General features: G+C 39.8%; 1 protein-coding gene across 3 annotated transcripts in view; it reads left to right on the top strand.

Annotated features, from left to right (window-relative positions):
* Positions 1-24717, top strand: part of uggt2 (UDP-glucose glycoprotein glucosyltransferase 2) — an 81593-nt gene extending 56876 nt beyond the window's left edge. For 2 of the 3 annotated variants that reach the window (XM_036571540.1, XM_036571558.1), the window contains exons 31-41: positions 903-987; positions 2230-2312; positions 2650-2673; positions 9334-9435; positions 9524-9608; positions 11315-11497; positions 11796-11956; positions 14976-15090; positions 15189-15305; positions 22230-22395; positions 23402-24717. In XM_036571540.1, the coding sequence (XP_036427433.1) occupies positions 903-987; positions 2230-2312; positions 2650-2673; positions 9334-9435; positions 9524-9608; positions 11315-11497; positions 11796-11956; positions 14976-15090; positions 15189-15305; positions 22230-22395; positions 23402-23427 (1147 nt within the window). In that variant the 3' untranslated portion in view covers positions 23428-24717. The remainder of the gene's footprint in view (positions 1-902; positions 988-2229; positions 2313-2649; positions 2674-9333; positions 9436-9523; positions 9609-11314; positions 11498-11795; positions 11957-14975; positions 15091-15188; positions 15306-22229; positions 22396-23401) is intronic. The other variant, XM_036571548.1, reaches the window with a different exon arrangement.
* Positions 24718-27330: the final 2613 nt, after the last annotated feature.

The raw sequence follows: 27330 nt of genomic DNA, 5'->3' as shown, positions 1-27330 counted from the left end.
AAGGGCTAATTAACAGAAGCCAAGAAAACAGCCAATACATATATATTACATAAAGTTCCATACATATATAATTTAGTCACTGCTTATCCCAATTTAAAGTTATCCTAACATGAATAGAAGGGATGTATGAAGGGATGTATGCCATATTAAATGAATGTGTGGGATGGCTTAGCTTTTGCTTGGTGGTTAGCTTTTGCTCAGAAAGTTTCTTTGACTCTAACAGAGAGAGACCATAGAGGGGACTCTGTTTTGTTAAAACTGCGGACAGGACAACCCACATCAGCCTTGCGATTGGTGATGACACTGCTTATGTACGCACTACCCAGGATCGGTACATTTTGATAACAGCAAAAGAGGCAAATATTGGCAAAATGCCTAGGTTTAATATGCATTACACTGGAAAAAAATGATATCTTACCACCTGAAAACATCTTATAACGTTATATAATTGTTGTAAGAATATTATTAAATTAATTAACTTATTAAAACGTATGTTTTTACTTAAACTAATTTCATCTAGTGAAAGTGTTCCATTGGCTTACTTGTTTTTAAAAATGATGCAGTTAATTTCCAAGAAATAATGCTTAAAACAGCTAAAATGATCTGCCAATGGAATTAGAACAAGTATCCAGTATGACATCCATCATCCGCATGAACTTAAATGTGTGTTTGATGACAGCTGAAACAGATGTTACACTGTGAACTATGGTTCCCTCTATTGACTTGAACATACACTTTTTGAGAGGAACATCCTGCTCAGTTCCAGTGCTGTAGGTAACGGAGAAGCATGTGAGGACCATCACTGTGATTATCATGTGTAGTGACCTGGATCTCAAGCTTTCTTTTCATACTTGGTAATCCAGTATGTATTTGTGTTTAAGTGGTGTGTTTTTATGCTCCAGGCATGATGGAACGGACTCGCCCGCAGATGCTGGGGATGTTATCGTGGTGCTCAACAGCTTCCACAGCAAGATCATCAAAGTCAGAGTGAGTATTTACCCATTAGCCTTACAGAAGAAAGTGAGCTGATAGTGATGATAAACAATTTACAGTGCAAGAATAAAGTCTTGAGTCGCTGACATAATGCAAATTTCTGCAGATTTTAGTGCACAATATTTATTGCATTTAGCATACTGGAAACAAATTTAAACATATTAGATATAACCAACGTAACATATTAAATATAACCATAACTTTTGCACAGTGCATGTTTTATGTTTTATTTTTTCCAATATGTTAAAGTCATGAACTAAATGGTAATTGTGCTTTAAAATGTGACATCACAAAAACACATTTGCATATATCCAACTTTTCAGCCTGCAGCAGTTTAGCCCCTCCCATTCCTGTTAGAGTTATAAATAGTGTTTTAGGCCATATTGCTTTTTTAATGAGGCGCAGTGATCAGTCTTAAAGGGATAGTAAGAAAATGGAGCGTCTTCATAGAATGGATAGTAACTACACTGTATGGCCAAAAGTATGTGGACACCCTAATTATTAAATTCAGGTGTTTCAGCCACATCCATTGCAAGCAGGTGTATAAAATCAAGCACAATCTCTACAGACACACATTGGCAGTTTATTGAGTCATACTGACGGACATAGTCAGTTCATAAAATTTCTGCCCTGCTAGATCTGCCCCAGCCAACTGTAAGTGTTATTATTGCGAAATGGAAGCATCTAGGAGCAACAGCTCAGCCTCAAAGTGGTCGACCACACATACTCACATGTGCTGAAGCGTGCAAATTGGCTTGATGAGTTTGGTGTGGTGTGGAGATACTCCAGTGGTCTGCAAAGAGTCCTAACCTCAACCTCCTCGAACACCTTTGGGTTGACAGTGATGATTGTGAGCCATATCTTCTCGTACAACGTCAGTGCCTGAACTCACAAATGCTCTTTTGGCTGAACGGGCACAAATTCCCACAGACACACTCTGAGAAATCTTCCCGTAAGAGTAAAGACTGTTAAAGCCACAAAGGGGGCAGCTCTGTATTGGTGCCAATGATTTTGAAATGGGTGGTCAGGTGTCCACATACTTTTGGCCACAGTGTATCTGAAGAGATTGATGCAGTCCTTAGCTGACAGGATTGTCACTGTTATTTATTCAGGAAGACGTGTAAGTTTTTAGAATAGAATTGATGCATGCGACACATTTTTTGTTTGGTGAGCTTACTCCAGCACACTTGTCAACATTTCAGAAGAAATCAAAGCTCTCCTGTCTCTGGATTTCAGGTTCAGAAAAAGCCTGACAAACTTAACGAAGATCTCCTCAGCGAGACTACAGAAAGCAAAGGCCTGTGGGATTCTATAACGAGGTGAGTCCAGCATAGACTGCTGTGTTTCCATGTGTGTGATCTGGTTTCTGCTGTATTTTGGGATTTGGAGATCTGGGAAGTGTCGTGTTTTTCACTCAGCGGCACTGAAGGCTTCCTTTGCCTTTAGGCAGCTTAAGACAGCCATGCTAGGCTAGAGATAACAGAGTTTTGTCTAATTAACACTAAGATCAATAGACGTGCACTTCGGGTGGGATTTGAGCGGGTTCATTTTTCCACAGACACTTTTCACTGTGCGATCACTGTGTATGCATGTTCATTCCAATGAACTGTGTTAACTTTGTGATCTGTCTCTTCGCTCACTGCTGTCTTTGTGAAGTGTGTGGAGTACTTTGGAGAGAAGGTAGGGAGCTAAACCTTTAAATCTATCACATACCAAACCTGTGTGACTCCTCCGGCTGATAGGTTTTCATCTCAGGTGCATAAAAAACTTTTCCGAGTGAGAGTAATGCAATCCAGCCACTCTGTGTACATGGCTGGCAAAATGTGCTGAGCAAAAGCATTAAGATTCATGAATGAGCATCAGTTAGCATCGTGCAAGCTGCATGCCTAAATCACACATTTGCTTCAAATCTATTCTCTTATAGACTTGTGTGTTTGTGTTTTACGATAATGCATGACATACTGTCATCTACAAACATGGATAAAAGTGTGTTGCATGAACATACATGCAGCCATCTTGAAGCCCACTTTTCTAAATAACAGTATGTCATAATATGTCCAGTTATGTTTGTGCCAAGTTACTACACTACTGCCCAATACCACTTCCCCCATCGCCCCTACCACTTAGCCCTTACCCCTCTGTTTTGCACGTTCACGCCTGGGGGTAAGGTGTCCCAGTTTTGTTGAGATGGAGGGGTAAGGTGAAGTGTTGGGGCTACATGGCCCTCCAAACGGAGGTTTTTCAGAGGCTCACTCCAAACAGAGACAAAAGCAAGATGGCTGCACAAGCAACCAAAGAAACCCACAAAGTTTAAAAATTACAGTAACCATTGTGTTCTCTTAGTTTAATGTCGTTTCAATGTATTATGATCCTTTTTTTCATAACAAGCATAAAAATCACTAATAGTACGCTGATGTCTTAGTAGCTAATTTTCCTGTTCCACCTTAAATGGTGCAGCAGTTACATTCTGCAGTTACGCCTCAGGTGTCAGAACTGCTGCACCATTTAAGGTGGAACATGAAAATTCGAACAAGAAGCTGGCGAATATCTGACTTCAGCTTCGTATCACTGAAGAATTAGGGGTGGGTGAAAAAAAAAATTAATTACCCCCCCTTTTTAAGGCATGTGATGTCCAGAAGTTAACTAAAGCCCAGCAGTGAGGAGCTGAACTTTACCCTCCTCTGCTATCACTGCAGACTGGCAGGGTCACCTACAGAGCAGCGCTAGTAGCTGTTAATGAAGTAGCTCTTTTTATTTGAGGGTCCCATTTTACAGGGGAAGATTTCAACCTCTACCCCTTGTAACTCAGTTCCAAGGGGCAAGGCGACACTCAAAAACAAGGGGTAGGGGTAAAAATAAGAAATGGGATTGGGCCCTAGTCTGTATACTAGGCCCTGTTTCAATACCTTCGTTAATGGCTGCAGCTTTCAACACTCAGAAGTGCATCACACCTATAGTGCTGGCCAAAAGTCAAAGACAACCTTTTATTTAATTTCCAATCAAAACGGCCATTAAGTATAAGTTATTGATTTTTCAGCATCAGGGAAAAAAAAGAAGAAAACATGTAACACTCTATTATGTAGTCTGTTCACACTTTGCCTTTATTACAGCTTCCATTCTTTTCAGTAAACTTGCTTTCAGTTTTTCAAAGAAATCTGCAGCCACACCTCCAAAGTTCAGTCTTAGAAGCTGGTTGCATTTTATGCTTCTCTGTATGCAAGTAATCTCAATTACAAATTTAGATTCAGTCCAAAAAAAAACATACTCCACATACTCAATTTCAGTGTTCAAGTGCAAATGTTCTTTTTTTTGTTTCCTTTTCTCAGTAAGGGCTTCTTGGCAGCTACACATCCTTTTAGGCTCATAGTGTTGAGTGGAAGAAACACCTGTGAACACCTGTTGTTTCAGAACTGAAGCAAGAGTGGAGCTTGATTTTCTCCTCTCTTAAAGATGAAAGCTTTAGGCGCTGTTTATCTGATGGGGGTCAGTTTTGGTGTAGACCATGTCTTACATTTTCGCTATATCATTTAAACCTTCTTTTGTTTTTTTTGTTTTTTTCAACTTTTTTTGCTTGACTTTCAAGGGAAAGTGGATTATCTTATATCAAATCACCTAAGAAACGTCTCCTTAACTTTACTTAATGGTTGTTTTGACTGGAAGTTAAGTAATTGAAGGGTGGTCTCTGACTTCTGCACAGCGGCCAGTCTCAGCAGTATGGGAGGAGGGGACAGTGAGCAGTGTATTGTTCATTTGGAACACACTTGCCATCGGCTATGTTATCCTCAGTTAACTAATTAGCTATCCATGGAAGCTTTGTAATGCAAAACTCTTTTTTTGAGAAGTCTGAATATGATGTACTTGAATGCTGTGCTTTGTCTGGCTGTAGCTTTGGTTTAGAACTGTAGTGTATTGCCTTTATTTTTGTTGTACAGTCTAACTAGAAAGCTAGCAGAGCAAAGTTAGCACAGATGGAGTGGGTATCTTGCTAAATCCCAGTTGGAGCACAGCAGATTGAATGTTATACTTTTGAAATATTGAGTATTTCATAGTATTTTATTGCTGTTGCTTATGGACCATTTTGTCCACCATTTTTGGGGGGCATTGAAAAGGGTTTTGTGTCTGATAGCAGTTATTCCTTCAACTGATGCCTCACCTCTCTGAATGCTCATCTACTAAGCGTCAGTAAAGTAATGAAACTAAAGTACAACAAACTAAAGTTTATTAACTAAAGTACATAAAATAATAGCCCTTAAGTTGGCAGTCCTCCCCCCAGGCGAGGCCAAGTTGATGGGGGCATGAGTATTGAAATGGGCGGCTAGTGGTTGTCTCCATTCTTCCTTCTGCATATAGAAGATCAGTAATAAGGCTCCTATTATATAGTATTGCACAGAGCCGCCCTCTGCTGGTAGGTTATAGCAGCGGACCCTTCCTTAGAAATCTTCAGGAGGGATTTTCTTTTCATGCCGTTTATAGGCTGGATGTCAATGTTTGTGCCCCTTCCTTCAGTTTGAGCAATCTATGCAGTGTATAGTGTGTGAAATATGGTATATATTGAATGCCAATGGAAACAAACCAATGTAATAGGAATGCAGTGTGTTTGCTCATTTCCTATGTAAAAAAGCCCCACACTACAACATCCTGTCATGGCCTGAAGCAGTGCACTGCTGCCCTCAGCAACCCTGTGGCCTGTGCCAGTTGTTTATTTATTTTTTTGTTAATTACGATGAACTGAAAGCTCTTGAGCAGGTGCTTGGCCCCCTGAGATGGGTCGGTTCAGTAATTAACAAGAGGGTGTAATAAAAAAACGCAGTATTACAAAAACATTGTGACTTTTTAGACTGTTTGTGTTCTCCGTGCATGCTGGACTGATTTGTTTTGGCTGTCTAAAATCACTGAGTGCGTTTACGTGCACACTAATAACACACTCATTATCGGATTTTGGAAGTTATTCAAGTAGTCACATTAACAGCATGCTCAGATTTCTTAGATCGGATTGAGGACGTTATTAGTTTTCTTGAAATCCGATAAAGGGAGCTGGATTTGACCTCAGCAATAGGGTTTTTCTGTACGTGTATACCCTTACTCTGATTTCTTTCATTTGTCTCAGTCTGCACATGTGAGAAAACAGAGTGCTGTCCCAGAAACAGCAAGCATTGTTTAACACAGCTGCCGCAAGATGGCAACAAACCAACTTCAGCGATGCTGAAACCAACTACATGCTTGACGAAATTATGAATTGAAATATTGTTCGTCTTCTACATATAAAAAAGCCGTGGCATGACGTTTGGGTTTTACTTTCGTTTTACGTCATGTCGCCTTCTGGAAGTTTATTGGCTGGTTGCAAAGCAGGAATCCGTTCACTGCTTGACTCATATAGACCCTGAGCTTTCCCACTGTCTTGTAAATGCATGAAACGAATTACGGACAAAATCTGTTTTTCTGCAGTTATCAGACTATAAGTGCATGTAAACGCGCTTAATGTCAGTAGTGCATCCTGTGCAACTTGCAGTTCAGCATAGCGCAGTATTCAGGCTTCATTCACATTACAGGCCTTGTTGCTCAGATCTGAACCTTCTTTCTTTGATGTCCTTGCTAAATGACTTTATTCTGTCATTAGTGTGAACACACCTCTGCCCTGAAATGACCTGCATATTATAGAAAGTACAATTCAATCTAGCTCAGTTTAAACTCACATGATGGCGTAAAATAAACTAGAAGGTAACAGTTTGAAGGCAACCTATATATGGACTTCATGGCTGCAGATTCCAGGCAAATCAGATTTGTTTCTCAAATCAGATCTTTTGAGATGACTGTCCGCACTGTTATTTGCGTGATCAGATCAGATTTGAGTGTCCGTACATCACTAACGTATCTGCATGTGTTGCTATGGTAACGATGTAGGCATCAATAACTATGTAGCTATGCTGGTAACGCAGAGACAGGAGAGACAGAGGTGCATCATCTCGCCCTCCAAACTCTTCAAAATTCTCTGGCTTAAGCATTAATCTTTGGCACTCTTCTTGAATCCCAGCACTTTTGTCACTCTGGACTTGATATTGGCGTAATTTGTCATGTTATGAGTGACGCATAAGACACTTTGATATCTGATTTGAGCACCCAGAGTGTCCAGACGGAGACACATCTGTAAAAATCCAATTCGAATTGTATTTCAGACCACTTCCAAAAGTGGCTTGGATCCGATTTCAGTCTGGATTTGCCAAAAATCTGATTTGGGTTGTCAGTCTGAACATAGCCCATGACACATACATAGGGATTAAATATCATATTTAAAAGCAACACTTGAGTATTTGTGAACAGCTTGTGTCTGTATTCTCATAACGGCACCACATGTTCATGCAGTAAATGACTGCAGTGACAGACACTTGTTCCGTTTATAACACTGTTATAGTGTCATTTCTTTGAAAGATGCCATCAGACTGATAGGAAAATTTTCACTTTCATTTAAGGGCATTCAAGTCCGCCATAGATCTGATATATGGTGTTATAAAATGGAAAAGATGCTTCATAACAGTGTTACAAATGTAACAAATATCACTTTAGTTTAAGGGCCCTTATGTAAATACAATGTAGATTATTTAATAAAACATTGTATTTCATTTTCGAATGCTGACATTAAGCCCTATTATTCCTTTTTAAATATCTCATCAATGCTTAAGTATCTATTATGAAGTCTGTAAGGAGATAGGCTTCAGATAAAGTGTTATCAAAAAAATGTAAGTATAGCATTAAAATATATAAAGTAAATATATACAAATAAGCAAAGTCAATAAATAAAAGGGCAGTCGGTAAAAGGCTAGAATAATACTTCAGTCCAGTCTTAGTAAATCATTAGAGATGTGGTATAAAATAATAAGAATGCTTTAAAATGAATATATTTTAAAAAGTCAGTTTATGAAGAGAAGCAAGATAAAAGCATATCCTGCTTAGACTTTGTTTAACAACCAGATCAGGCAATGCTGACTGGCTTACAGGGTAATACAGTAACATCCTAAGTTATTTTACTTTTTGTTACTCTATATTAAGTTTGAAAGTTAAGTCTGAAATCTTTACTGAAAGACTGGCGGTTTTCCAGAGTGCGACAAACCTGAGAAAAATTCTCAGCATTTTCCTTGCAGCTTAAAGATCCCGATGGTTCAGCTGAATTGTAAAATTTTGAAAATGTAATAACTGTCAGTTTCTCACAGGCATCTGTAGCTGAATTCCAGTGCTTCAGTTATTACAAAAGAAAACGTCTTCTTTTTAACCATGTAAAGCACATGGACATGATCTCACAACTCACTCATTTACTTCAGTAAAAAGCGTCTAGCAATCTGGAAATCGTCCGATAGGAGGGCACTGTTGTGTGCATCATTTGAAGAGAAGAAACAGCCACAAATGCACGTGTTTGGATTCACATCTTTCAAAACGAGATGTGAAATAGTTTGTGTTACTCAGTATCATATTATTTAACGTGATTTTCATTAAATCACTTAATGTTAAGAACATATCGCTGCTGTTGGAACAAAACCTCATCTCCATCTTTCAGTTTTTGGCATAATTTGAAAATACCTGTTGTCCTTTACATTATATGTAAATTTCATGATGAATGGACCAAAGGAAATGACCCAAAATTACTTGGGGAAAAAAGTCTGGTTCCATTGACTTACATTGAAAGTAAAGTATGTTTTTTCCTTCTACTGTAAAGTTACCGTTTTGGAGATACAAGGTTTTGTTCAGACAGCAGCGATACGCATGTAAATAGCCAAAAGTATGTGTCTGAGGAGGACCCTCAAAGTATGTGTTTGAGGAAGACCCTTTCCTGTTCCAGCCCCTGTGCACAAAGCAAGCTCTATAAAGACATGGTCTCACGAGTTTTGTGTGGAGGAGCTCCAGTGGCCTGCACAGAGCCCTGACCTCAACCCTAGTGAACACCTTTGGGATGACTTGGAAGTCAGCGAGTCAGGTCTTATGTCCGACATCAGTGTCTGACCTCATAAATGCTCTTTTGACTGAATGAGCACAAATTCCCACAGACACACTCCAAACGTCCAACAAGCTCATCCAGATGTGATGGTGTCCACATACTTTTGTGTACATCTGTAGATTACATTATGATATAAAAATCGTAATGTTGGCTATAGAAATAAAAAATGGAGATGCATCAAGAGCAGATTCTTCTATTAACATTAAAGCAAAATGTATCTTTGCACTTCACTCCTGTAATGTGAACACAGCCATTTATACTGTTTGGCATGCATAGGCATTTGTGTTGGTGCAAACTCTAAAACCGCAAACAAAAAAACGTATGTGTGTGTGTGTGTGTGTGTGTGTGTGTTTCAGTCTAACAGGCGGCTCCAGTGTGGAAGAAGCGGAGAAGAAGAAGGAGGATGTGCTCAACATCTTCTCAGTGGCCTCTGGACATCTGTACGAGCGCTTCCTGAGGTAGGACGCCCACACGCCGCACACAGTGGGCACACACTGTTTTTCTGTCATCTTTTGTCATTCATCCTCTGCTTTCTCTTCTTTTCAGGATAATGATGCTCTCTGTCCTCCAGCACACGAAAACCCCCATCAAGTTCTGGTTCCTGAAAAACTACCTCTCCCCCTCCTTTAAGGTAAAACCGCTGCGTGTGCACTTTTGTTCAATTTTCAGAAATAAAATGTTCTGACTTTGTTGGAAAAACAGGACCAACACAGTAATCCTGACTTTGTCCACATTTCATCAGCTCTGAAAGAGCAGAGTCCAAATGCTTTTGGTTACTGAGATTAACGTTAAGAGTTAGGATTAGAACAGTCTTATTACATATAGGTACTTGCATTTTGTTGCTGTCCAAAAAAAAAAGTAACTTTACAGGGAAAGATAAAATGTTCTTAACTTGTAATGAAAGTTAATATTAGAGATTATATTCCAAGCAGTTTTGCAGCATTTGCACAGTTGGTCCATTCATCATGAAATTGCCCCTTGCCACACATTGTCACACAGAGAAAAAGGAAAAAAAAAAAATAATAATAAATATATATATATATATATATATATGTATGTGTGTGTGTGTGTGTGTGTGTGTATATATATATATATATATATATATATATATATATATATATATTATATATATATATATATATATATATATATATAATTCATAGGGCCATACTACTGTTATTACATATAAGTACTATAGTGTGTCGATAATGAAATTTAACAAAATTTGACAATTTTACTTTTTACAGTATTTGTTTATTTGCATTTATTCTAATAATATATAGTATTTTTCCAAACAATAACACTGTATATACATAAGGGACAAATTGTTCCTAATAGATACTTTCCTATTTTGAATTCTTAAACATGTGTATGTGTGTGTGTTTCCTTGAAAACTCAGCAAGTTTAAATTAGCAGAACAGTGTCATAGGTAAGTTTGGTTCCTGCAGACGATGTGTTTACTGAGAAAATAGATGATTTGACTGCATACAATTGAATACATTACATATGGGGCATGTTGTTATTTTTACATCAAACATGGTCTGTTTTATTCATTGAAACCTGGAAATTAGATAGATAGATGCTATATTGATCTCAAAGGAATCAGAAGAATTTAACAGCCAGTAGCAGTCACACAACACAGGACAGTAATAATAGTAAGAGTGAAAGAATACAAAAAGAAGAACACATACGAAAAAAAAACTATCTACAGGCATATATACAAATAGAAATATACAGAAATCTGGAGATCTGTAACCTGAGATAAAAAGGCAGTGCAATAATGACTGTACAAGGAGGCGCAGGTAACAGCATATAATGACAATACTGAATAAATGTGCATATATTGGTACTGAAATAAACTGTCTAGGTGTGGAGCGTCTAGATGTGAAATTAACATCAGAAAGTTTTAGACTTAAAATTTGTAGGACAAAGAAAAATTATGACCGGTAAAATGAAAAAACATAGACAATTAATGTTCAAGATTCTGCACTATTTGTAGCTATTTGTAATGTTGACCATGTTATGGCTAAGACTAATACCTCTACATTACCTCTCCACCTGCAGGTCTCAGCCAAAAGTTTAGACTCTTTTTAGTAAAACTACTAAGTAGTGGACAACCTTAAAAATGGACTGATCTCTCAGCCGTCTCACCACAAATGGCCAGCTGTTTACATAGGGCAGGGAAAAAGCCCTGCGTTACATAAAGACACTGAATCACTAGTTGTTTAATGAATTATTTATGAGTATTGCTTGGAGACGTTGCAGAGCTTTCACACTTTTTATCCTCTTCACTGCATTGACTCCTCTGCATGTCTGAATGTGTCTTTCTGTGTATAGGAGTTCATTCCCCACATGGCGGAGGCGTACGGTTTCCAGTATGAATTGGTGCAGTATAAGTGGCCCCGCTGGCTGCATCAGCAGACGGAGAAGCAGAGAATCATCTGGGGTTACAAGATCCTCTTCTTGGACGTTCTTTTCCCTCTAGCTGTGGATAAGATCATCTTTGTGGATGCTGATCAGGTAAGTACAAACTCACACAAAGCGAAGGTCCACAGGTTACAATGAAGGCTAATGAGAGCTTACACCCCACCAATTATCATTGTGACATGTCTTTCTCTAATAGTGCTTTAATCACAATTCATGATTAAATAATATTTAAACAAATTGAAAAGAGCAGAACAAGAACGTCCCTGTGGTCCCAGTGCTTATTTAAATGGGCTACTGCGCTGAGGTGACCTGAAAAATATCTAAAGCCTACATATTTGGTGATTTCTGTATATGTAACAGGTGTGTTTACTGAATTCCTTCTTTTACGCAGATTGTCAGGGCAGATCTGAAAGAGCTGAGGGATTTGGACCTGGAAGGCGCTCCCTATGGGTACACACCGTTCTGCGACAGCCGGAGAGAGATGGAGGGTTACCGTTTCTGGAAGACGGGTTACTGGGCGTCACACCTGGGTCATAGGAAATACCATATCAGGTTGAGAAAATTCACTCTAAACTGCTTTACTTTCTCTCGCAGAGCCTGGAGTGATCTCATAACAAGAACGTCAGGGAACAACCATGAGAACCTTTGGTTGGGAACATAGACTTATTAGCACAGGAACATACTGAGAGGGAAATTGTAAACCAATCCGATGAGGGCAGAGCTCAAAGTAGGGGGCGATTGTGTGCCCGTCAATGTTGTCTGACGTCAAACAAACCTGTCTTTAGTCCTTGGATGTAACATAAGATAACGTGGCTGAAAAGCCCCCCAGTAAACCTTCAATTAAGCATGTTGATATGCACTCACCAAGCTCTGTATTACACTATGCTAATGCTGGGTAGGGCTTCCATTCCCTGTGTAGCCTAAATTCTTTGTGGCATGGATTACACAAGATGTGTATCATGCAAGTCCTGTCGATTTTCAGGTGCGCTTTCATGCTGCAAATCTCCTGTTCTCCCACATCCCAAAGGTGTTCTGTTGGTTCCAGATCCGGTGACGGGGAAGGCCACCGAAGAACACTGAACTCATTGTCATGTTCATAAAACTCAGGACTTTTGACAGGACTTTTGCTTTGAGACATGGTGCATTATCATGCTGGAAGTAGCCATTAGAAGATGGTAGATTGTGGCCGTGAAGGGATTCACGTGGTCAGCAACAATACTTAAATAGGCTGTGGCATTTAAGTGATGATTTGGTATTAACATTCCCCACTCCATTACCCCACCTCCACCAGCCTGGACTGTTGACACAAGACAGGTTGGGTCCATGGATTCATGTCGTTGATGCCAAATTCTGACCTTACCATCTGTGTGCTTCGGCAGAAATTGATATTCATCAGCCCAGACTACATTTCAGTCTTCAGCCGTCCAGTTTTGGGTAGCCTCTGTCCACTGCAGCCTCAGTTTTCTGTTCTTTTCTGACAGAAGTAGAAGTCGACTTGGTCTTCTTCTGTTGCAGCCCCTCCATCTCAGGGTTTGACGTGTTGTGCCTGCTCACCACAGTTCTACAGAGTGGAGTTACTGTAGCCTTTCTGTCAGCTTGCACCAGTCTGGCCATTCTTCAGTGGCTTCTCATCAGCTCTCATCTCGTCTGCAGAGCTGCCGACTTTTTTTTTTTTCCTTTTTTTGCACCACTCTGAGTAAACTTTAGAGGCTGCTGTGTGTGGCTCTGTTCAGACTGCAGGCAAATTGGATCTGTTTCTCAAATCAGATCTTTTGAGACGACTGTCTGCACTGTTATTTGCAAGTGATCAGATCAGATTTGAGTGTCCAGACCCCGCCAACCTATCTGCATGTGTTGCTATGGTAACGACGCAGGTGTCAGTAAATACGTAGCTATGCTGGTGATGCATATTTCAAACGCAGAGGCAGGAGAGATGGAGGTGCATCATCTCACCCTCCGAACTCTTTAGAATCCTCTGGCGTAAGCATTAATCTTTGTTGCTCTTCTTGAATCCCAGCACTTCCGTCACTCTGGATGTCACATTGTTGTTGTTTGTTACTCTACGAGTGACGCAAAGACACTTTGAAATCCGATTTGAGCGGCTAGAATGTCCAGACTGAGAGACATCCGTTAAAGTCTGATTGGAATTGCATTCCAGACCACCTCTAAAAGTGGTTTGCATCCGATTTTTGCTGTCCAAGCTATCAAAATCTGGATTTCTCATGGAATCTATCAACCTGCATTTTCCAAAAATCTGACTTGGCTTTGCAGTCTGAACACAGCGCATGACACGTGCATAAGCATTGAATAAAACATTTAAAAGCAATACTTATGTATTTGTGAACAGCTTATGTCTGTATTCTCAAGACGACACCACATGTTCATGAATTAAATGACTACAGTGCCATACGTTGTTCCATTTATAGCACTGTTATAACAAGTTATAATGTCATTTCTTTGAAAGATGCCCCCAGACTGAATTGAACATATGTGTAAATTATCACTTTAATTTAAGGGCGTTCACGTCTTCCATAGATCTGATATATGGTGTTGTCCCAGGAGATCAGCAGTTATAGAAATACTCAAACCAGCCTGTCTGGCACCACAATCATGTGACTGTCAAAATCACTGAGATCACATTTTTTCCTATTCTGATGGTTGATGTGAACAACCACCTGAAGCTGCATGCTTTAGGGATAAACATCACCTCTTGCAAGGAAAAACAGTTGGGTTAACCCTTTTGTTGCCACATGAAGGCTAAAGCAGAGAGCTAATAGCAGTTTTACAGTGATCTGGCTGTGTGTTTGTGCTGTATTTCTGGATTGTGTGATGTTAGAGCTGGTTTCTCTCACGCTGGCTGGTTCCTCTGAGTGCTCTGGTGTGTTAATCATGTCACTATTTTTAACCCTTTGTTTATAATATGAAGCCTAAAAGCAGAGATGTAATATAGCAGTAGTGAGTGAGTTGTGGGTGATTTTAGAGCTGGATTGCTGGCTGATGGACGGTCACAGGTGGATGAAATCACTCTGGATGGTGAGGCAGAGTCTGATGAGTGATCTGATGTGTGAATCATGTCGCTGTTTTAACCCTTTGTTGGAATATGAAGGCCAAAAAGCAGAGCAATAGTAACAGGATTTTGGGTGATGTTCCGAGCCGAATTACTCTCTGATGCTGACATCACAGTTTGAAGACGTCATGCATGCTAGTTAGGGGCGGGTCTGCTGAATGGTCTGATTTGTGGATCATGTCTGTAGCTTAAACTGTTCTGAAGTTATGAAGGCTAGAAGTGACCAACCGTTTCGCCCACGAATTGCGGGCTTCGGGGGTTACGTTGTACTCCAGACATAAAATGGCACAGACTTGAGGAATTTGTTAGTGGTGGATTTCGCTGCAATCCAGCACCAAAGGTTTAACAAGTTGTTCCCAGATGTATTCTTGTTATGAGATTATATCTGGCCCCTCAAGACCACTTTACCAGCAGTAACTATTTCATGGATCTCTTCGGTCAATATTTGTTAAAATTGCTTGGTGCAGTTTCATATTGTGATAAATGTCTTCCCTGCCACCTCAGTGCACTGTACGTGGTGGACCTGAAGAAGTTCAGAAAGATTGCAGCAGGAGATCGTCTTCGGGGACAGTACCAAGCCTTGAGTCAAGATCCCAACAGCCTTTCCAATCTAGACCAGGTCAGTACCCCTGTGTAGCCCTTAATGCTAACTGCGTCTTATTCAGTTTAACTGTGTTACTGATGCGTTTCAACATTGTTCTTGTGTGATGCTGACAGGACCTCCCCAACAACATGATCCATCAAGTGGCCATCAAGTCGCTTCCTCAGGAGTGGCTGTGGTGTGAGACCTGGTGTGACGATGCATCCAAGCCAACTGCTAAGACAATCGACCTGGTATGTGTCCCTGATGCTAAAGCGACTGTTCATTATAACTGTTCCTGCTTACTCTAAAGGGGTTCAGTGGCGTCTAACATATACATTTTCAATAAATGTATACTTGTACCCCACCAACTAGCACTGTGCAGCCTGCATGCCTAGAATAGTTAACTAATTTCGAATAGAATTGCTTTTGTACAGTAACTTTCCATCCAGCTGTTGAGTCTGATATCACTGTTTTTACTATTTCTGCTTATTAAAGCTTTAGATACACAACATGAGTTTTGAAGTCCTAATAGATTATTAAAAGACTGTAAATCTCACGCTTCCCAAATGAATTTTTCAGATTTTTTTAGGCAAGTAAAATATTGGCCATTTTTTTCCTCATGCTTTTAATTTTCTTTGACACATCAAATGCTTAATATACTCCGTCTGGCCTAAAACTTGATCCAGACGCGGAAAATCTGAGATTCCCATTTCCCGAGGCCTGCAATTCATCAAAGGCTATGTTCACACAGCAGGTAAAAGTGGCCCAAGTTGATTTTCTCACCAAATCCGATTTTTTTTGTTTGGCTGTTCACATTATCTTTTAAATGTGACTCTATGCGACATCAGTCTGAACAGATCAGCTCCTAAACTGACCCACATGTGCAAAAGAACAGAGCTTCACGGCTCATCCAGAGGTAAACAATCACAACAATAAACGCCAGTCGCTCCCGGAGGGTTTCAGTTTCATCTACACCAGCATCAAAGGAGCCATCATGAATCATCACCCAGAGTGTTCGAGGTGGCCGTAAAAAGGACGCGTCATTCGGCCACGGTCACTTCTTTGGTTCGCATCCTCGGATTCTTTAAACTTTGCTTTCAGACTTAAAACGTTTCTTTGACGCTGCTCTTCTGTGGCCGCGTTCAGCCATTTCTTTCAAAAGGGTTTTGGATAAGGCTCTTCTAATGTTTGTACAGAAATATCACTCCAAATGTTTATGAGGTCTTAACAGCGCGAAATTATGCCGAATGTCAAGTTGGACTGACGTAAAAGTCGCATGAATTCCGATCTGGCTGTTCAGACTGAGCCGCATTGCCGCAGATCAGATGCGTATTGGATTTCAGTACCACATATGAAAGCGTCTCAAATCGGAATTGAAAATGTCAGATTCAGTGCGTTTTTGCTGTTTACACTGACACACAGACACACATCTGTGTCACATATGAGGAAAAAAATTGGATTTGGGCCACTTTTACCTGCTGTGTAAAGTTACATTGTCATAAGGGAACAATGTAGAATCTTCCCTCATGTGATGTCGGTGCCGAGACCGACCTTATTAAACAGATTAAACTGATCTGATAGGGATCAGACATGATTTCACATTCCATACTGTTCCTTAGGCTACATTCATACTGCATGTTGCTCAAATTTGCTCAAATCGTCACTGTCCAAAGAAAAACGTCTCCATTTTTGTCTATTTTTATTTTTCTACATCGTTTGAACACGGCATGTGAAAACTTCATGATGAATGGACCATTTGAAAAGCTCCAAAATCACTTAGAATAGAACCTCTTTATATTAACTTGCATTGAAAGAGTTAAAAACGTTTTGCTCTCTCCTGTGAAGGTAACATTTTGGAGATACTCGTTTTTCTTCTTCTTTCTTTTTTTGTTTTTTTTATGTGATGGCATAAACATTTGATTAGCTTCCCGCAATTAAAACAAGCTCAGAAATTCAGCAAATTCAGTTTTTACTCTTTTCTGTAAATTATGTCCAGCATGGTCGTTTTACTGACGTCTGTTTGTCCTCCTAGTTTAGCTCATCGCGCGAATGGAGCCTATCAATCTAAAGAAAATCTAGAGGACTGCTGTGTTTGTTTCAGGCTGCGTGTCGGGTGGATCTTTTGGTCAGTTCAGGAGCGTTATATGTTGAGGCTGGACGTCAGGTATAGGTCACATTATAAAGAAAAAAAAAACAACAGTAAATCAGATCTGGGCCCCCTTTTACCGTCTAAACGTAGCCTTAGTTATGGTCGGTATGCAGTTGTGAATCTCTAAAACATTATAATTTCGAATTTTTCACAGTCATAACATGACCATCTCCACTATTAGTGTCTACTGTTTATTCATGTATATTTAGTGCTATGAAGAACAAGTGCATTGGGCTCCCGGGTGGAGAAACCGTCTTAGCGTTGACCCTATCATCAGAAGATCATGAGTTCGATCTCTAGTGATGCTACAGGAATCTTTGGCCGGGAGTCCAAGAGAGCACAATTTGCCTCGCTCTCTCTGGGTGGGTAGAATGTCCCACCCTCCACCTTCTCCCCCATCACTCAGCGCGATGCTAGTCAGTGCAGGCGTCTGTTAGCTGACATAACAGATCTGGCGGTTGGCGCTTTCCTCCGAGCGCGTGTTCTGCACAACGTGCAGAACAGCTTTCTGGAGTGCAGTAACAGACTAGTTAGTAACTACGAGAAGTGCTGGACTTTGGTCATTTCTGCCACAGAGGACATGGAACAAATGACCCTCCTCTACATTTCTGCATTAGCATGCACGTTTCACACACATACCCACTCTGACCTTTACCCAGAGTCGCATTGGACTGGAAGAATCTTCTCGGCATAACTAATGAGCGCAGGGGTTCCAGCTTCTTCGTTCTGTAACCACAGAAGGTTATTTATGAGTTTTATATCCACAGACAAGCTGGCATCTCCACAGTTTTAGCTCATTAACCAACATCTGCAGTCTTGGAGTTCTTTGGAGCGAAGCCATCGAGAACAGTGGTTCTCACAAAGTCCACAGTCCAGGACACAGTTTTGCTCCAACTCAACTTGCAACACATAGGGCAGTGGACCCAAACCCTGGTCCTGGAGAGCTGCCTTACTGCAGAGCCTAGTTCCGACCACAGTTTGACTCACCTGCTCCAGCTAATCACCCTCTTCCCAAGTCCCTGATTGGCTTGATCATATGTATTATGGTTAAGTAAGGGGTGGGGCAGCTTACTGGATACAGGTTGGAACTAAACTCTACAGGAACATAGCTCTCCAAGACCAGGGTTGGAGACCACTGACACAGGGATAGAGGAAAAGCGCTGCAGACTGGTTTGAGGACCACTGGGCTCTCCCGACAGTTCACATTTTTGCTCTGTTTGAGCTCCTAAATTAAGCTATTAAGAAAAAAGTATGATGGGAGCTCGGTTACGGTAAAAAAGCATGGACTGGCTGGGTGGCCCTGAGGAGTAGTTTGAAAACTATTGTTCTAAAGAACCTTTAGGGATGGTTCTTTAAGGGAACACTGCAGAGTTATTTAAACAGAAAACCCGTCGACTGGAAACGCACTTGTAATAGAAGCCAGTGTGCGTTATGTTTTGAGTCAGCATGTTTTCCGGTCTTTTCTAAGCTCAGAGAAATGTATCGAAATCAGCGTCCATTGTAAACAACTGTGTCCAGCACTAGATCATTTTATCTAGCGTTAATTTTATTTAGCGTTTAATAATCTGCTGATAGGATCTGTTGGGCACTGGTTCTTAAACCGGTCCTCAGCGACTCCCGAGATGGTCCACCTTTTTGTTCCAACCCAACTTACAACACATAGGGCCAAAGCAAAAATGTGAACTGTCCAGGAGACCAGTTTGAGGACCTCTGCTTTAGGGAATTAGACCAGGGGTCAGCAACATGCGGCTCTTTTACTGCCCTGTTGTGGCTCCACAGCAGAATTAGATTTATAGGTAATAATAAAATAATCCTCCTTTACAGTAAAATAAAGCTCTGCTGATCGTTCAACACAGTTTAACAGTAAATGGTCTTAAACTCTGGAGTTAACGTAGAACTGCTAATTCACCCTTTAACCCTGAAGGTTGGCGCACAGACTGCTGGTCACCATAGCAACACAGACAACAATCTCGCCTAGCTAGCAGCTAACAAAACAGCAAAGAGAAAGATTTAAGATGAATATTGATCATTTGGAGATGAGTGGATTTATTTGCATGTATAATCACTCCAGCTGTTTTGCTGAATTGTTTAATCTGCAGCGAGAAACTGTCAAACACTAAAGTCACGAGGCTGAAATCTTCTCATTCCAATTTTTCCGTTCCACCTTAAATGGTGCAGCAGTTACATTCTGTCACCTCAGTCACCATTTAAGGTGGAACAGGAAAATTCGAATGAGAAGATGGGAAATGAGAATCTGACTTCAGCCTCGTAAAAAGTCGAACATTATGAAACATTTTACAAGAAACTCTTCTACTTTTGAGGAAAAGTTTCCTGCTGGAGATGTGAGAAAAGCAGCTATAGCTGAGCTGAAGCTTAAAGCAGATCAAAGTAAGTCTGCGTTTTCGTTTATATTATATATACTATACTATACTAGCACATCAGCACATACTGAGACATATTTACAGCCAAGATGGTAAAATGGACATAAAATGTTGTGGCTCCCAATGTTGTGGTTTGATTTTTGTTGAAAGGACAAAATGGCTCTTCTTAACATTTGGGTTGCGACCCCTGCACTAGAGTATAGGGAGCCACAGCATTGCTCCTTTTGGCCCCTTTAAAGGCAGAGCTGCAGTCTTCAGAGACGAGAGCTGACGCCAGTGGTTTAGATACACTGTTAAAGGAGGACATTAGGATTCAAATTGTCAGCATAATTCAATAGTTGGGATGTAAACAAAGGCATTCAGAGTGGTTTGATGTGAAATGGTTCACTGTAGAGACTGTTTTCTTTACAGTGGTGGTGATTTCAATGACTACAACACAAATATAGATATTTATTTATTTATTTTTGCCTGCATCTACATCTCCACCATGAATGGTTATAAAAATAAGTATGTTTTAGGCTAAAACCATTTCATGTAATAACTTTCTGAGAAGAAGCTTTCAGAGGCATTGAACTCTTCAGACGTCTGGTTCCCATCACCACCACTGTGAACAATTCTGTCTGTGAACAGTTCTGACAGTTTTGACAGTAAGTTTCTCTAGAGTGGAGCATTTCACACCAAACCACTCTGAATGACTTTGTTTACATCCAAACATTTTAATTATGCAGAAATGTCAGTGTTCTGTAATGCTATCTTGTTTTTATGCCACGAGTGATTTAGACAGACTCAAGTTGTTACGCATAACCACAGTTTCTGTGAACCACATTTGAATGATAATTATTAGGAGTAATAATAAGAACGAGTCACTGACTTTAAACTTTATTGATTTGCGTTTACCTGCTGTTTGTCCGACAGCTACAGGCCCATTTGAGCAAACATAGACCTGTTGTGGAGAAATTGATACCGAAGTTTCAAAAACTCAAAGGGAAACATGAAACTGAGAATGTTGAAATATACAAACGGCACAGTGTGACTTGGGCCAGTGCCAGAGTAACCAGTTCCTGTGTAGAAACATCAAAACGGTCAGTAACTCAAGCAGAAACGCAGGTTTTTAATGTTTTCAGTCAGGAAGAAACTGAAATAATTAATGGCCGGATATCATCACTGCCTCTACCTGAGCTGCGCACACACTCACACACACACACACACACTCACACACACACACACACACACACACACAGACGAGAATAGCTTTCTCATTTACACTTTCTGCTTCCAGGCTGCCAGCTTTGGAAGCTGCAGTGGGAAATGTCTCATTAGCTGGAGGTGCAGTCAGTCTGATGATTAGCACTGACTTTGTGGAATGGGCTTACTTTAGCTTGACTTCATTTACGGCAACATATATATATATATATATATATATATATATATATATATATATATATATATATATATATATATAGCCTCAACTTGCTTTCAGTTCTTCAAGGAAATCAAATCTGCAGGGATATTTTTCCAATCCTCCAAAGTTCAGTCTTAGAAGTTGGTTTAGCATTTTCTGCTTCTCACGATGCAAGTATGCTGATATGCTGAGGTCTGGACTCTGGTGTGGTCAGTCCATTGTTCTGAGAACACCAGCGGCTTCTTTGTTTGATGCGTCACAGTGGAAGGATGGCTGTGGATGTTTTCAGATCTGAAGCAGCTTGATTTTCTCCTCTCTCTCAAAGATGAAAGCTTTAAGTGCTGTTTATCTGATGGTGGTAGTTTTGGTGGTGTTCCAAGCCTTCCAGGTGGTTGTTAGGAGTCACATTTTCTCTGAATCGTTTTTTGAATTCCAGTTTTGGAAGCTCTGAATCAGGGGTGCACAACTCCGGTCCTGGAGGGCCGGTGTCCAGCACAGTGTGGTGATCTACCTGCTCCAACACACCTGATTGCATTTATCTGTTCATTGCCAGGTTAAGTGGGTATGTTTGAGCTGGAAAACCTCCGGACTGTGGACCCAGACTGGACGCCGGCCCTTCAGGGCCGGAATTGTGCACCCCTGCTCTAAATTAAATAAGTGAAGAGTCTCCGAATTTTTGCACAGTATTGTACGATGTAAACATTTATTAACTTTGAAGGGATGAGAAATATTGATGTTATAATAATAATAATTATTCTGATTATTTTAATTTAGAATTATTATAATTATTTTTATTTTATTTTATAATTATTATTATTAATTATGATACTTTTCTTAGTATTTGATAGTTATTGTATCGTCATTGCCTGAATAGTGGAAGATATTGTGATGAAATGTGTGTGTCGTCCACTCCTTCGCTCCCCTCCACCCCTGATAACAGAAGTACAGGGCAGTTTGTAAATCTGCATATTGCTGGTTTACATTGATGAATGACTCACTTTACTGACAGATTATTTATGTCACTTCTGCGTCTCAGTGCTGTTTGTCCAAATGTTTCTAGCTTGTGTGCGATTATATAAAAGAAGCGTGTGAATGTGCACAGAAAAACACAGGCTAATATTGCCTCCAATGGTCAGGAAATTAAAGAGTGCTGCAAATGGCTGCTCAGCTGCAGGTATTATTGCAGGATGGTGTTTTAGTGTGGTGAGTGATGAGGCTGCTTTTGTTTGGTGATTCTCTGCAGTGTAATAACCCCAAGACCAAAGAGCCCAAGCTGAGCGCGGCCGTGCGCATCGTCCCCGAGTGGTCCAGCTACGACAACGAGATCAAACAGCTCCTGAAACGGGTACAAAACCAGAAAGGGGACACGTCCCGCACAGGGTCGTCACCATCATCAGCACAGAGCACAGGTGAGTATGTGCATTAGTAATCCACACTGCAGATTCATACTGGATTAAAATCACTCCACAATTATTACAGTCAGACCGTAAAACTACACACACTGCAGATTCATACTGGATTAAAATCACTCCACAATTATTACAGTCAGACTGTAAAACTACACACTGCAGATTCATACTGGATTAAAATCACTCCACAATTATTACAGTCAGACTGTAAAACTACACACACTGCAGATTCACACTGGATTAAAATCACTCCACAATTATTACAGTCAGACTGTAAAACTACACACACTGCAGATTCACACTGGATTAAAATCGCTCCACAATTATTACAGTCAGACCGTAAAACTACACACACTGCAGATTCATACTGGATTAAAATCACTCCACAATTATTACAGTCAGACCGTAAAACTACACACACTGCAGATTCACACTGGATTAAAATCACTCCACAATTATTACAGTCAGACTGTAAAACTACACACACTGCAGATTCATACTGGATTAAAATCACTCCACAATTATTACAGTCAGACCGTAAAACTACACACACTGCAGATTCACACTGGATTAAAATCACTCCACAATTATTACCGTCAGACTGTAAAACTACACACACTGCAGATTCACACTGGATTAAAATCACTCCACAATTATTACCGTCAGACTGTAAAACTACACACACTGCAGATTCATACTGGATTAAAATCACTCCACAATTATTACAGTCAGACTGTAAAACTACACACTGCAGATTCATACTGGATTAAAATCAGCTTCAGAGGTATCAGATTTCGTATCTTTTTCATATATTTATATCTTTAAAAATTCTGGATATTTTAAGAGGTCTGACAAAAATTTCAGCATGAATCCAGGCTTCGTTCTGAAGTCCAAGTCCATTACAAATGACAGTATAGAAACTGCTCCAGCTCCAATGGTGAGGTCTTTAGGCTAGTAAGGATGCTAAAACTGCATTTTCTGAAGTGTACTCTTCTTTTGTTTACAGGCACTCAACAGCGTGATGAACTTTAACACCTGTCCAAGAGGAAATGGAGACATTTGCACCTCGTCCTCCTGCGCAGCTTGAGCTCAGCAACTACACAGAGAAGAGCGTTTCCCATTAAACTGTACCTGAAAGTATTAGACCGGACCTCAGCTTTATGCAGACTGGGAGGAGACGGGAACACTAAGACTCCTGATTTTTTTTTTAAATAAAAAAGAAAATTGTATCTTTTTTTTTATTATTATTATTTACGGATGGTGGTGAATGGAGCCCTTATTTTAAAGGTACAATAGATAGAATTTTCCATTAACGTATGACAAGAGGAAGTGTTACAGAGCATTAGCACCTATGGAACGATACAAGACACAAAGGCAAAGAAGACTTGCTTTTTATTCAGTGGTTGGATGATTCCGACTGCGTACCATGCCATATGACCTGCAGTGAAACGTTACTGTACCTTTAACCCTTTCTTTCTTTTAGATGTCTGCTCTGCTGTACCAGTGTGGACAGGACAGAAAGGGTGGAGAACCATGTCAGTTGTCTTGTTATACTTGTGGTCTAAGATGAATCGCACTGGTTACACAGGGACGAAAAACATGCTTTTCCTCCACATTCCTCAATCATTCCAAGCTCCCGATAAGCTTTTCTGTTGGATAATGTTTACACAAGAAGGAAACTCTCCACATCTCTCCACATCTGTTACTTTGGCTCTGTCACACTGGTTTGAAATCGCCAGCTCTGTGTTGATCTATAGAGAGGAAACCTAATCATGGTAGTAGGAGTTGTTTCTGCTGGTAAAACACCAATATAAAGGAAGGAAAATGAAATCCGTGGGCTGACGCTGGAGCTCCGTTAGTCAGCAGAGGAATTTCAATACTCCGTCCCACTCAAGACCCTTCAGAACAGGGTACAGATCATTAGTGTTTCTTACTGCGTGAACAAATCACATCAGTTCCCATAGAATCCCCTCTGCTGAGTAAGGAGTAGGGCTGAACGATTTGGGGGAAATATTCAATCACGATCTTTCTGACCGATATTCCAGGCCTGTTTTTGGTTAAGAAGACCAAAACATCCACTTTTTCAGGCATGAACTCTGAACGCTGAGTGCATCAGACTACCAGACTAGTTGTGATGTCACATATACAGAACATGGGTGTTTTGGTGCTTCTGATTGGTCCACAGCCAGTTTACAAGCTCTATTTTATTAGGTTAAATTTCCTCATATAAAACTTGACGACACTCAGTGCGTTTACATGCACTTATTAATCCAATCATAGTCAGATTTCTGCAGTTATCTGACTATTTAAATGGTCATGACAGATCAGAATAAGTTCTAGAAATCTGATTAAGAAATGGCTGGATTTTAGCTCAGTAATCAGATTTCTCAGTGCATGCGGACTCTTACTCTGATTTCTTTCAGATTTCTCAGTCTGCACATGTGCGAAAACAGACAGCGGTACTGGAAATAAGCCAGCAGTGTTACCTTGAGGTGGCAGCAAAACACTTTCGGAGCGACGCTGAAACTGACTACATGCTTGACGAAATGAAGGATGTACACATTCTTCATCTTCTAGATGATGTATGTTCATATTTTCAAGTACAGTGTCACTATGTTTAAAAAAAGAAGTTTGAGTTTTACATTATGTTTACGTCATGTCTTCTGTGAGTTTATTGGCTGGTTGCAAAGCAGAAATCTGATTACTGCCTGACTCATGTAAACCCAGAGTTTCCTATTATCTGATTACTCCAGTGCATGTAGAAACGTTACTGGCGAAATCTGATTTTCTGCAGTTATCGGATCATTAAATGCATGTAAACGCACTCATTGATAACGTTGATAATGTATTCTATAACAAAAATGTCACTCTTTTATGTCACTATTTCGCTGTGAAAACAAATCTTTCAGCCCTACTGAGGAGTCTCCATTGCTGTAAGCCAGTGTGCTCTCAAGCTGTTTCCAGTGAAAATGCAGTTTTGCTGTTCGCTGTGCTGTCTGATGGTAAGGAAATACACCGTGGCCAAAAGTTTGTGGACACCTGCTCATCCAATGTGTTTTTCAAAATCAAGAGTATTAAAAAGGTGTATTTTCTTCCTTTGCTGCAGTAACAGCCTCTACTCTTCTGGAAAGGCTTTACACGATGTCAGAACATTGCTGTGAGGATTTGATTGCATTCAGCCACAGAAGCATTAGTGAGGTCACGTACTGATGTTGGATGATTAGTTAGACAAACGTCACCTTAACTCATCCCAAAGGTATTGGATGGAGCTTCGTCACTCCAGAGAACTCCACTACTCCACCGCCCAATGCTGGGGGGCTTTATACCCTTCTAGCCCACACTTGGCATTAGGCATGATGACTTTAGACTCTCCGGAGTGTCTCATTCTATTGGTCAGTGCTTTTCTAGTTTATACAAGCTGTGTGTGTATTTGAACCCCTGTGTCCGCAGTGGGTGACCTTAATGCAGCTGAATTCACTAACAAGGTGTCCACAAACTTTTGGACATACAGTGTACGAGCATGTGGGCCTTTGTTACTAAGTCTTGATGCTGGAGGATGTGGATTTTTCTCAGGAATAAAGTGTAATATCATTTCTCTGGAGTGCTGGTTCCATCTCTTCCTACTGTTCAAGTTTGGAATCAACGGGCCTCATTAATCCATATCTTCCTAAGTTTTCTTAATTTTGCTCTCGAGAAGATCTGAAATAAGTCAGATTCATGACGTGTTCTTCAACTGCAGAACTCTTCTCACCTTTATGCTCTTGAGTGTGTAGATTCTGTTCTTACCTAAGAACAAATCCCAGATAAAACACTGGTGGATATCGGAATTGTTGTGAAAACTGCGTAAGTGGGTTTTGAGAAGAAATTTCTTCTTAATGGGGAACTCCACCAATTTTTCAAAGATTTTGCATAATTAAATGGTTCAGATGTAAACAGTCATTCAGAGTGGTTTGGTGTGAAATGATTCATTCTAGAAAAACTTAGAGTCAAAATTAGGTTATTACAAGAAATAGTTTTGAATACTCAGCTTGATGTCTGATATTGTGTTATGACTAAAACGTGTGGCTATATTTGTGTTGTAGACATTGTGACTCCTGGTTCCTATCACCACCACTGTACAGAAATCTGAGTTTCTACAAATGAACCATTTCACATCAAAGCACTCTGATTTGTTCACATCTCCAGGACTGAATTATGGAAAATTTTTGAAAAATCGGTGGAATTCCCCTTTAAGAACGGTTGGTGAATGAGGCCCAGTGTTTCTTTTAGTAATGCAAAGCTGATCTGGTTTTAGATAAATGTATTAAGTAAAGTCAGTATTTAGTCCAGTACAATTTCAGAGATTTTAAATAATGAATAGAAAGAAATGAGACTGTTAATAAAAATGTTAGATGTGTCCAAAATGATGAACGGAGACTGAGAACGCTGCAGAACATGAAGAATGAAGTCATAATTTAACACGCAGAATGCCTCATATTCAAAAAGTGTGATCAAATCTTGAGGTAGATAATATTAATAATTGACTGTATATAGCAAAAAATTCATCCATTAAAAATGAAGCTCAAAGTGCTTTATAATGTTATAACTTTAAAATAGTATCACATAGATTTAATTCTTATACACTAGACACCAAAATATGAAATGATCTGTTCAATATTTAATATCTTTTTTTTAAGTTGAGAATGAAGTTCTGAAGTCTAACATCCAGAATGCATCATATTTTAAAAAGTAGATAAAAATAAAAAAAAAGACAATTACAGCATGTATTCTACAGTAAATAATAACTCAAAACAAACAAATATGAAACAAAACATCTCATACCTTTTGGTGTCTAAGATTTAAGTCTTCATGATATTATTGTAAATTATTAAAGTTATTATTATTAACACTAAAGCATGTTGTGCTTCATTTTAAACACATGAAACATACAATATA

Source organism: Colossoma macropomum, unplaced genomic scaffold (genome assembly GCF_904425465.1).
Source record: "Colossoma macropomum unplaced genomic scaffold, Colossoma_macropomum, whole genome shotgun sequence".
Classification (NCBI taxonomy): Eukaryota; Metazoa; Chordata; class Actinopteri; order Characiformes; family Serrasalmidae; genus Colossoma; species Colossoma macropomum.
This window is presented reverse-complemented; position numbering and strand designations above follow the sequence as displayed.